The sequence below is a fragment of the Vipera berus genome (assembly GCF_964194415.1).
Source record: "Vipera berus genome assembly, chromosome: 3".
In the NCBI taxonomy this organism is placed as follows: domain Eukaryota; kingdom Metazoa; phylum Chordata; class Lepidosauria; order Squamata; family Viperidae; genus Vipera; species Vipera berus.
In genome coordinates, this window is record NC_138204.1 from 164866980 (window position 1) to 164879725 (window position 12746).

The 12746-nt window shown below is 35.2% G+C and overlaps 1 protein-coding gene across 1 annotated transcript in view; it reads left to right on the forward strand.

Moving 5' to 3' along the window:
* The window catches only part of APCDD1 (APC down-regulated 1), a 34810-nt gene extending 25381 nt beyond the window's left edge, over positions 1-9429 (forward strand). Inside the window, exons 4-5 of the mRNA XM_081324229.1 lie at positions 512-833; positions 5742-9429. Of these exons, the coding sequence (XP_081180355.1) occupies positions 512-833; positions 5742-6193 (774 nt within the window). The 3' untranslated portion in view covers positions 6194-9429. The remainder of the gene's footprint in view (positions 1-511; positions 834-5741) is intronic.
* Positions 9430-12746: the final 3317 nt, after the last annotated feature.

Genomic DNA, 12746 nt, shown 5'->3' on the forward strand with positions numbered 1-12746 from the left:
ACAACTCTTCTTTGGGGTATTTCTCTTTTGTTATACCCAATAGGAAAAATTCTGGACTAAACTCAACTTCTTGTCTTAGTATTTCTTTTAGCCAGGTCCAAATCATTTGCCAAAATCTTTGTGACTTGCTACAGGACCACCACGTATGAAAATATGTACCTAATTCTTCGGAGCATTTCCAACATTTGGGAGATACTGTCTTATACATTTTGGCTAAACGTGCTGGGGGAAGATGCCATCGGTAGAACATTTTGAATAGGTTTTCTTTGTAAGATGAAGCCAGTGTTATTCTTTTATTTCTGTCCCAGAGCGTTTGCCATGTATCAAGATCAATGCCACAGCATGAAATAGTTTTCAAGCACCTTGATCTCTTAAGCAGGCAAAGCTAGTATTGTCTCATTTTTTATTCTAGCCACATTTAAGCACATGACTCATATGATAGGCAAAGGTTATGAGCATTACAAAATGAATTGTATTTCATACAATTACCAATTTTTTATTTTTTTTCCAGAACCACGACCATTCATGCATAGCTTGTAGGATCATCTATCGATCAGATGAACACCATCCTCCAATTTTGCCTCCAAAGGCTGATTTGACTATTGGATTACATGGGGAATGGGTGAGCCAGCGCTGTGAAGTACGTCCTGAAGTGCTCTTTCTTACTAGACACTTTGTTTTCCACGACAACAATAACACCTGGGAAGGTCACTACTATCATTACTCTGATCCAATCTGCAAGCATCCAACCTTCACTATTTATGCAAAAGGCCGTTACAGCAGGGGTGTACATTCATCCAAAGTGATGGGAGGGACAGAATTTGTCTTTAAAGGTAAGATTCTGTTCTCTTCAGGTTCAGATTCTTTCAGCCTGAGAGGGTGATGTAATAAGGTCTACTGCAGGGATGACAAACTGCCGACCCGCAGGCCAGATGCGTCATCTGGAAGTCGCACCCACCCCATTGCTGGCAATGGCAAAACTGTCCTGATACATTGCGCAATGTCACGTGACATCACGGGTTTGACATGTCTGGTCTACTGGAAGAGATGGAATGTGTGAGGCGTGTGTTTCTTCCTTTTGGTTGTGGGCAATGATTTTAAACCTCATGAGGGGCTTCATGCACTAGTGGATTTTTGTTTTTGTTTTGTGTCAAAAAATATCAGGAAGTTACACTGCTTCTGTTTGCCCATTTGTATTGTTGTAATTTAATTACAGTCTTGGAGGGTGTGCAAGTTAAGGCAGTTAATGAAGAAAAGTTAAGATATGCATGTTATTAAAGGGAAAAGATAGCAAGGGCTTATTTATGTTTTAGGTAACAAGAAAAGTAGGAAGGAAATAGTGGTTTCAGGCAGTTTTCCTAATCCCCTGCCTTTAGCTGTATTGTGTTTATAACTGCTAGAATTATGTTTCTGTGTTGGCTGGGGAATTCTGGGAATTGTAGTTCACATATTCTAAAGTCGCTAGCTAAGGTTGAGAAACACTGTAGAGTTTTCAGGCAGAATTGTAAGCCCAATATATTTGAAGGGCACCGAATTAGAGAAGGCTGGCATAATAAAGAGAGATCTTTGGAAGCAACTTTCACAGTGTAAGTGTAGAGCTCAATACAGTCCTTGTTTAGTATGGTTGAGCAAAGTTTAGCCCCTTGATTTCAGACTGTGTGCAGGTAACTTCCTGTCAGCTCCTTAACCCATACATATCCTTTCCTAGCATTGTGCTGTCATTCTGCAGGGCAGCTACACAATCCTGAAAAAGGCAAATTTGACTTCAGGCATTTCCAACAGGTGCTGTCTAAAAGCTTAAGCACATACTTGAAAATCTTCTTCCCTTTGAATCAAAAGTGCTCCCCCACCATATTGCTTGAGATGTTGGCTTTGGGCCAGGCAAACACATTATAACACTAAGTCTACAGAGCTGATTAACAGACTTTTGTTTTCTTTTCTTTTTTTAAAAAAATCAGGTGACATGACAAAATTTAAAATGTACCTTTTGCAGGTTAATTATAGAACAGCTTCCCTGGCTAAATGGTCAGTTAACTGGCATAAAGTAAAAGTAAAACTAAACTTTTAAAATGAAATTACTTGTATATTGGTAATGGCAGGGAAAAATAAAACTTTTTGCTGGAGTTTGAATTTTTATATATGACATTGACCCAGAATTGAAATGGAACCAATGTCTGTCTGCTTGATAATTCTTTTGAGGGAGACTATTCAGTTCAGTTGCAAGTCAAAACTAAAATCATTTATATTACATCTAGTCGTTCTTCTCAGGATCAAAATAACTTGGTTCATATAAAGCAAGTTTGTTTTTCCACAAACTGGTGTTTATAGATTATCATTCCTCAGGAAATTATGCTAGATGAAGTCTCAAAAGAAGGTAATACGTTAATGGCCACCATTCTATCTGAAGCTTAATTCCCATTTGGCAGCTACAGAACAATATTTAATATTTAATTGAAGTTTTGCATCATTCTCTCTCCACAATATTTCCATAAATACTAGTTTATAAGCTTGGCTGGCCAAGAGCATTAAGAAACAAAAACATTTATCTTCAATTTTCCATCCAAGAAATTAATTTTTCAAATGGAGCATTATTTTTAATGGGATGTTATGTGCAAACACAGAGTTGTGTAGTTTGTGGAATGCATTTAGAAAGGTTTGCATTGTTTTAAAAATTAGTAGATGACTTGATCTTAACTGATCCAAAAATAAGTCAAAAATTGTAAATATAATGACCTTTAATGAGTAGATATATTCTACACTTAGTACGTATATTTCATGATCTAATTCTAAAATTGTGAAAGGTATGAATTTGTTAAATTACATTTCTATTTTAGAAAAAAAATAGGATTACACAATATGAAAACATTAATGTCTACATACTGATTATTTATAGGTAATGGGGGAAGGAAAATAAATTTATCCCACTTTGCTCTTCTTGCCAGCAAATAATAAATAATAATAAACCTTTATTGTCAAAGTACAACATGTGTACATTGAGATTAGCTGAGCCTCCCCCGTGCTCTCTCCCCCCAACACACAGTGACAACAAACCCTCCATCCCACCACACTATGTGAACCAACTACACCACACACCGGCCTCCCAAGTCAATTCTGCATAAGATTATGTCCCATTTAAAAGCCTAACAGCCCACGGATAAAAGCTATTTTTCAGCCTGTTGGTACGGCTGGCTATATTCCTATATCTCCTACCGGATGGTAGGAGAGTAAAGAGATACCGTCCAGGGTGTGAGTCATCCCTGAGAATCTTCCTCACTCTTCCAAGGCAACGAGCCCTGGCAATGTCATGAGATAAATGATAGGATTTCTGCATTTCTAAGACTTTCATATGCACAATTGTTAAAACCAAACTGCAAATTACATTTATCACATTTTTTTAAATAAAAGCTTTTTTCCTGCTACTTTGTTCTAATAAAAGAAACCATAAGGCTTTGTTCCTGATCCAATTTTACAAGAAATAACCTGCATTCTCCTTCTAAGTAGTGTTTGCAATAAATATGTATTAAAAGTGTAATAAAATTTTCAGCAAAATAACTGTATGAGATCCACACAGAAGATATGAATCCCTTATTTTTCAAAATAATAAATTTTACCTGTATTTTTAAGATTTTATTACTATAGTTCAAGCATCAGATCAAAACTAATAGCTCTAGCAATTTCAGAGTTTAATCGCCTGAGTAAGTTATCCAGAAGTTATTTGTACCTAGGTTAAAGAAAATGAGAAAATTTGGGCAATATTGCTCATGGCTTCACTCCAAGGTCTCTTTAAGATGAGTTACATTAATGTGTACTAGTCTCATCCTTGTTAAAATTGTCAGATGTGGGTAGCTAAATGTCATTCTGAGGTACAGGCCCTCTGTTGGGAATTATTGGGAATTGAACTCAAGAACCTTGCAGATGGATGACTACAGTACAATATAACATCTGTTTCTCTCTCCTCTGAGACCTTAAGGCAGGGGTGTCAAACTGCCGGCCCACGGGCCGGATGCATCATGCCAAAACCGCGCCCACCCCATTGCTGGCAATGGAAAAAAAGTCATGATACATTGAGACACGTCACGTGATGTTGCAAGTTTGACATCCCTGCCTTAAGGAAGGTGGACTTTATATACTATTCTGATGGCCTGTGAAAGATATATTTTGCCCATAAAATGTTATTGTAACATTTTATCCTAAAAGCTTACCTATTTCTATATTTCACTCAGCTCCCTCCACTGAAATCAAATGCAACTACCCACATAAAGTTTCAGGTGTCCACTCACAAAACCTTGGCAGTAATAAGCAACACAATTACGTATTTGTAAACTATGCATTCTAAAATTGTAAAAAAATGCATTGTTGAAATACTATTTGTGAACAAAGCCCATTCAAAACTGCCAGCTCATTGCTTTTCTGGTTGCACAATATCCACATATATTGGATGCAAGATGATGACCTCTGGAAACATTTGGATTCAGCAGAACACAGCTACAACAAAAATTATTATATTGTGTTTGAGGGATATCATTTATTATTCACAGATCAGTAGACAACTTTAATACTGCAAACATAGTTATGCCACTTGTTTGCATCTTAGAAAACTAGAGTATTAATCCAGTACTGTCACAAGCAGAAACTAATTCTTTTGAGTGTTTTTATATTTTTCTGCACAGCATATTTTCTATGTATATACTCAGTAGCTACAATGTGAAAATACTTTGAGGGACACAATGAAGATGGAGCTAAAACGAATACTATCTTTAGCTGCATGAAATGCATTCTGTCCCCACTGCATCAGTTTTTCAACAGTTATTCAGGGAAGGGCAATAAAGCACTTTTCTACTTGGTTGGGATTGCCCTGCTGTGGAAGCACTGCCATCACTCAGATCAGCTGTTTGTTCTTAGTCAAGTCTGCATTGATTACAGCAACCCTAACTACAATAATAGAGGCAGAAACAAACAATAATGTCCAGACATAAAGATGGACAGATGACATTTTAGGTTCTCTCAAAGCATTATTTTAAGCCTATTTCTAAAGACCGAGCATATATTGAGAATATCCATATAAGATTAATTTTAATAATTTTAATTTTAATTTTAATCTTAATTTTACTTAATAACAGGTAACATAAGTGGATTTTGCTTTTATGATATCTGAGATATTTTCACTCAGTGGATAAAAATCTTGCAAGATGTGGTAGATCAGGGGTGTCAAACTGCCGGCCCGCAGGCCAGACGCATCATCTGGAAGCCGCGCCCACCCCATTGCCGGCAATGGCAAAACTGTCCCGATACATTGCGCGACATCACGTGATGTTGCGAGTTTGACATGTCTGTGATAGGTGGTAACTTAGACACCTTTAAATATTAGCCACATTGATAGAGGATATATCTGTTAACATGTTAGTCATGAATTCTAATGGAATCTCTAAGTCTAAAAAGTGGTAACGGAAAATCAATGGTTTAAAAGGAAATAAAAAGGAATAGTTGTTTTTTGAAAGGATCTTGCTGAATACCATTGGAAATAGAATGCTGGAGCAGATGGGCAAGTGTTGGAATACCTTTGAAGCAAATTAATTTTAGGCCTGTTACAGTTACATCACTTTTAATGTATAAAAGCACAGTTTAAAGGAAAACCATAATTTAAATATAAGGATTTTGATAATGTTCACAGAATAGCATCAAGTAACGACTGGACTATTGTTATTCTTCAAAACATAATGAGCAGTTTCTTCTTTTTGCAGTGAATCATATGAAAGTTACCCCCATGGATATAGCTACAGCCTCTCTACTGAATGTTTTCAATGGAAATGAGTGTGGAGCAGAAGGATCCTGGCAAGTTGGGGTGCAGCAAGATGTGACTCACACAAATGGATGTATTGCTTTGGGAATCCGTCTGCCTCACACAGAATATGAGATCTTCAAAATGGAGCAGGATGCCAGGGGGAAATACTTGCTATATAATGGCCAAAGGCCTAGTGATGGATCCAGCCCAGACAGACCAGAAAAAAGAGCAACCTCCTATCAAATGCCCTTAATTCAGTGCACATCAGCAGCCCCAAGAATAGAAGGAACATTAAAAGAAAACATTTTAGGATGGTATAATAGTGGAGCATCAGCAAGGAATTCCTGTGCATTTGTGCTAGCCACAATAGTGGCTGTTTATACTGTGCCACACTTGGACCTTCTCAGCTAGAACATTTTGAAATTTCTCAGATCAGGGCAATATAAGAATTGGGATTCATGAGAATGGCATTTTAAAGACAAAAAAGAATATTTTCTTGATGCACTTGAATGCCCAAAACTTTTTGTTATTTCTTCATGCTTTCCTGTATTTGAATCATGAACAGCACTCATTTCTTTGAGCTTCATCCAGTCTGATCTACAGTCTGACATGACTGCACAATAGTAATTGCACTTTAAGACTGCAGTTTCTTTATTTCATGTTAAAAATTCTGTTACAACCAGAACATATTCTGCAACTTTTCTTCCATCAGCTTTGCTGTTGCAGTCCATTGAATTAAAACAAAAATCTTCACTGATTTTAATTATCAGGTATTATATTATACCTTTATCGTGCCAATACTAGAAAACTGCATCTTTAAGCTACAGTGTACATATGTATATACAAAAAAATTCAAACCATGGATGTATCTAAATATACTTTTATAGATTTTACATATTAAATGCTTAGAATAAAAAAAACTGACATGAACTTCTCAAAAATTGAAAATTTATAGATTTTGTGAAATTCAGTGATGCAGAATAACACATGACACTTTTTATATTGTTGCTCAATACATGATAAATTAATGATTTTCTGATTTCCATTAACTTGTAATTAAAATTTTAAAGTAAAATGGGGGAGGAAAGATCACAAGACTTCTCATTTAACAGCTAAGGTATTTTTTAAATGTATTTTCATGAAGAAATGTTGCTATATTCATTGCACAAACCTTGAATTTCATTTTATCAATCTGGAAAATTCATTAAAACAGCTAAGTTCTAATAAATGTCATTCTTTACAAGGAAGCTTTTAAAACTAAAAACATGTAGCAATTTCCTGAACAGTTTATAAGCAACTGGAGTCAAATTGCAAACTTGTATTGGTTGAGCAAAGTAGAGGCATTTTAGATGAAGTGTAACTTCATCTTTATTATTAGTAATGGAAAAGAATACACTACAAATATGTATCATTGTTCTTTTTAGGGTCACAGCTCCTTCACCAAATATGAGAAGTCCATAAAACACAGTATTCTCCAGATTATGTTGTTTTCTACAGGTGTGCATTTGTGTGTACCTATGCACTCACAAATGCCTACATGGTTGCCATTTACTAGTATGCATGCCAACTACTACTGTGCAGAAAAAAATAGTAATGGAACAGAGCATATGGATAAGCTAAACAACCATTATATCACAAAATATAAGAACTAGATAAATCTTACATATCTTATAGAAAAGAGTGCAGCATATAGATTATGATTTAGCCATTTTATAACTTCCTTAACTTTAGAAGTCTAACGAATTAAAAATACAAAGGGAAACTTATCCTTTGAAATAAAACTTTTAATATAATGTCATGTCAAATTGAATTTTACAAATTAACATTGTAACTTATAGTTTATTCCCTTTTTAATAAAAATGGATTATTGAAAACATTGCAAAGAATTGAATATGAAATTAAGAAAATTATCTATTTTTTTTCCAGGAATTATGTCCAAAGCTGAATAGCAATTCTGTTTTTTTTTATTAATGTTATTTTTGAATCTTTACAGCTAGCAATATATGTAGATAAATCAAAAGTACAGTAGTACATCATGATCTTTATTATTTTTCAAATGTTTCTAAATATGATTTAAAGATGTTATCACCTACCGACTTCACTTTGGAAGACAAATGTATAATTCTGCAGTAATGACAGTTGTATTTAAACCCCATTATTTTTGAGTTTTTAAACTGATAAGGTAACAAGTTAGTTTTATTTTAACTGTGAGAAATAGAAGTTAAGACTTAATGTGCTCGAACTTCCAGTCAGGCCTCTATACCAGGGGTCCCCAATCCCCGGTTCATGGATCAGTAGCGGGCCACAGCATGGCAGCAACCGTACCGCACAAACAAGCAAAGCCCCATCTGCAGGATGCAGGCAGCACACAACACCACACCCCTTCTGTCTGCAGAAAAACCTCTCTCCACATAATTGGTCCCTGGTGACCAAAAGGTTGGGGACCTCTGCTCTATACTGTATTCACTTACGTGTACTTCCCGCATAGTATTTGAGGATTTATGTGCATGTTTATTGACACAATTTCACTCTCAAAATTTCAGTTTACATACTAAGCTGATTGGCAAAACTGTTCCACTTTGACATTTAATAGGGAAGATGAAGATATCACATGTTTTTAAACTGAATCTTGCATAATGCATGTTATTGTTTAATGCTAATAAAGGGACTGAGATCTGAAATTTCCATCTCCTTCTGGTACCTGGGTATGTTTTTGAAATTTACACTGGTGCTGGCTTAAATAATTTCCTTCTGATTGTTTAGGAAAGAAACAAAATATACTAAAATCAAAGGCAGATGAAACTATAAGCTTCCATTAAAATAAAACAAAAAACAAAAAGAACCTAGAAATGAACATTCACAAGATGTATAAAAGCCACAGAGACATTCTTAAAAGCAAGCAAATTAGTATCATTTGAAATATTCCATTATTGATACTCTGGCCACATATTAATTTCCAGAAAGAAAATTCATTTATACTAAAGGCATTCGTTTAAGTAATGAAATGCAAGTAATCAGGTGTATTTTCTGGTGTTGACAGGCAAATGGATTTACACGTGTGCAAAAACTACACCTACTGTATTAAAACCAATACAGTAATCAGCAAAACTTTGGGGATTAGGTTGTAAACTGTTTTATATTTATGTATGTGCCCAGAAATTATAAGATAACACTTTTTTCTAATATTTTATCCCTATTCATTTTCTAAATTTAAAGTGCTTGGGAAACTTGAGCCCGTTATGTTAACTATTTAATTATGTTAATTCTATATTAATATCCTAAATACATGAAACTATTTATTAAAAGATTAATAATTATTCTAACTAGAACATATTTTTCTCAACTACAGCTGTCTCTCATTTGTTGCTATCCAGATGTGTTGAGATTGAAACTCCAAGCATTCCCTTAGAAATCACGATTGCCAAACCTCTTTAAGGGTGTAAGTCTATGAAAATTGTTCCGTTAGATTGCAAAATGAAACATTTTGCTGTTTTACAAAAAAGTGACATGCTATAGTGAACTAACATTAAATACATTCTAGTACGAATTAACCAATTCACCTAGAAAAAAAGGTGCATATAAAGTAATTCTGGTAGAAATTAGCTTTATCTTATTTACAGTTGAAATTATTTATATCCAACTATCTTAACTTTTAAAATAGCAGGAAATGCTCACAAATAACTTGGCATGACATTGCAGCTAACATTTAAAATTTTCTTTTTGCTCTTATATTCTTTCTGATGGGAGATATAAAACCATTTAATATTTCCTAACCCACTTTTTTTTTGGCAAAAGTTACAGAGCAAATCTGAGTTTTATAGTCATTAATCTACTACTATGCATATTGGTTATTCTGTAATGTGTAAAAAAAAGCAATATGGTGTAAGCATTGTTTTAAAATGAACACAAGAAGACGATTTATGTAAAACAACTATTAGCACGTCTGTACTAGAAACCAAAGCTACGCAGAAAAATGTTCCAGTGCTTCCAACAAGAATTAAAATGTTGCCATCTAGTGGTAGCATTTTGCCTCAAAAGATGGATAGATTTCATAGTAGTAATTATATTTATCTATCAATACTAGTCATTTATTTACAAGTCAGGGGCAGACAGCCAAACACTGTGGTAAAGGTAGAATAAAGTGGAATAAATAAAAATGCAATAAAATGTGATAAAAGGGGAAAAAATCCTCTGATCTAGCCAACTATTAGATAAAACACCAACATCTCAAAGCCATTAAAACAAAAACCTAGCTCTGGTCTAAATTTCATTTGGGCATCTGGTTTTCAAAAACATGTTGAAAGCAAATTATTCAATTTATTGTACAATTCACCTAATCTATTTTAGGACTATAATGCTGCATTAAAAAAAGATTGTGCACAAATTAGGTTTCATCAGAAAATAGAGATTGTTAGAATTATGTTCTAGGCCCGACACAGTCCTTAAGACACGTATTTTGCCTATTCTGTTCATGCAACTCCCTGGTGTATATCTAAAAAAATGTTGCTGAACTATGCTTAAAAGAGACGTGTCCATAGGCTATGGTCAAGAATCAGGATGGTGGCCATAATGGTGTGACTGACGCTGTTTTTCTAATGTAAACGTTTTTATCCATTACATCTGGGTTTTTTATGTGATACACATAAAAAACAGGAAGAGCTTTGATTGCAACCGTACAGAAATCTCTGTAAAAATAGTTAAAATGAAAATAGCAGCAAACTAGAGTTGCGACACAGAATTTTTTTTTCTATATTTAGAAAAAGGCAATGTAAGATTTGGAAAGATTTACAAACACTGAAGATGTTGGAACATATAATGTACAATTCTGTATATTATAATAAAATAAATGTTTTTTGTTTTGTTTCTTTCCCCAATAATTTATAGGTCTCAAAGTAGATGAGAAGAATAGCACTGGAAGCTCAAACCACATGTGTCAATCCATTTGTCACTCATCATCCAGTAATCCTCATTTGATCTATTTCTTCTTTTGTTAGTAACTTGCAGTTTCTCTGAATAAAGGCAAGCTTGAGACAGATGTCTTCTCTTATACAAGTAGCTCCAGACCCAAACTAACAGAATAAATCTAATTCCGCAAACTATGATTTTATCAATTCAAGTATTTTATGTTTAACAAAGCTGTCACAATAATAGAAAAATAAGCAAAACAGAATCTTCACAAAGATATAACTTTAGCTAATCTCAGATATTACCTATGTAATTTCTATTTTGGTAGCTTCCATGTAAACCACTTTCAGAATGACTAATAAATGGGGGAGCGCCCTCAAGAACATTTCCCACCAGCATCCTTTTTAGTTAGGGAAACAGCTACCATAAAAACAACAATCAAATACTCAAGATCACTGAGGCAGCAGCTCAAATCTCAGAACATTCTTTCTAAATTATCTAAACACTGAATGCCAAGGTTTATATGCTGACATTTGGGAAATGGCACAATATTACAACTGAAAAAGTGTAGATAAGACAAATGACAAAATATATTTAACTTTTCAGAGAAACGTTATGTTTAAGCAACTAGATTAATCAAATCCAGTATGACTTATTTTTTATGTTTACATTAAATGCTTATTTGAATGAGCATGCATGAAATGATGATACCTCAGTATTGCATCAAACATAAATTATTAACAGCAGACAGGAGGTTCACTATGATCTGACCTTAAATTTAAGTACTTAGTGAAAATATAGTTGTCCAGCTTCTTCAGATTTCTGAAATCAGACATTATGCATAAACAAAAGTTTGCTAATACAAAATACCTCTATGAGATATGCTGAATGAGGAATCATTACTATTTCTTGCCTGAGAACTGATCATACTACTAGAAAATAGCCTGTTAATAATAACTTTGGGTCTTACAAATATTGTTACTTTATTACAAGGGCAATAGACTTGTATTTGCTTAAAACTTTTTGCAGACAACACAGCAAAATTATGTGTAATAAGATAGCATTAGATAATCATCAGGGAAAAGGTTTTAATTTATAAATTCATACATTAGATAACGCAGGTGCTAAGAGTCAAGAACAAAATCAAACAGCCTCTCAAATTTACCCATGTCTTTTCTCAGATAATATGCCTATTCTTATGCAATTGCACTGATTCACAAAATATACTTATCTGAGCACAAATATCAACACATCCCAACATGCCAATACTTACTGAACATGATGATATTCAACTCCAATGGCTTATTTTATACACTTGATTGCATAACAGGGTACGTTAAAGTTTTATGATTGTTACTAAGAACTAATGGGGCATGCTGCATGTTTTCTGCATTGTTTCTCCTATAATCCCTCTTAGTATAGGTCTTTTAGATCACGGCTTTTCAACCAGTGGTACGGGTACCACCTGTGGTACATTGGCACCTGGCAGGTGGTACGTGATCATCCTAGAAAAGTGGTAGCAGGGGAGGGGAATGAGCTGAACCGGTGGCAGGACCGCACAAGCCTGAGCAAGAGATGGCTGGAGCTGCAGGGCTGTCAGGGCTGAGCAGAAGCGCCAGGATCAGCGCCAGGCTGCAGCTGGAGCTCGGTGCTTATCCTGGCACTTCTGCTGAGCCCAGAAGAAGCACCGATCACCTGGAATGTTGCAGCATCTCCAGGGTCTTGTGATTTACATTCAGATGCTTGGCAACTGATTCATATTTATGATGGTCAGTGTCCCAGGGTCATGTGAAGTGACCAAAACCTACTGCAACCACCCAGCAGACGGGGGGAATAAAAACCAACCCACCACCACCACCCTGCTGCCAATCCTCCACAGAAATCCTCACAACAATGAAAACCTCGGACAGAAGGAAGAGCGCTGCTGGGTGGGCAGGCAGGCATCTTGCTCGGCTGTGGCTTCTGGGGCACTTTTTTCAGTGCCATTGTAACTTCAAACAGTCACTAAGCAAACTGCTGTAAGTTGAAGACCACCTGTACTTCATCACTTTTTTCCCCC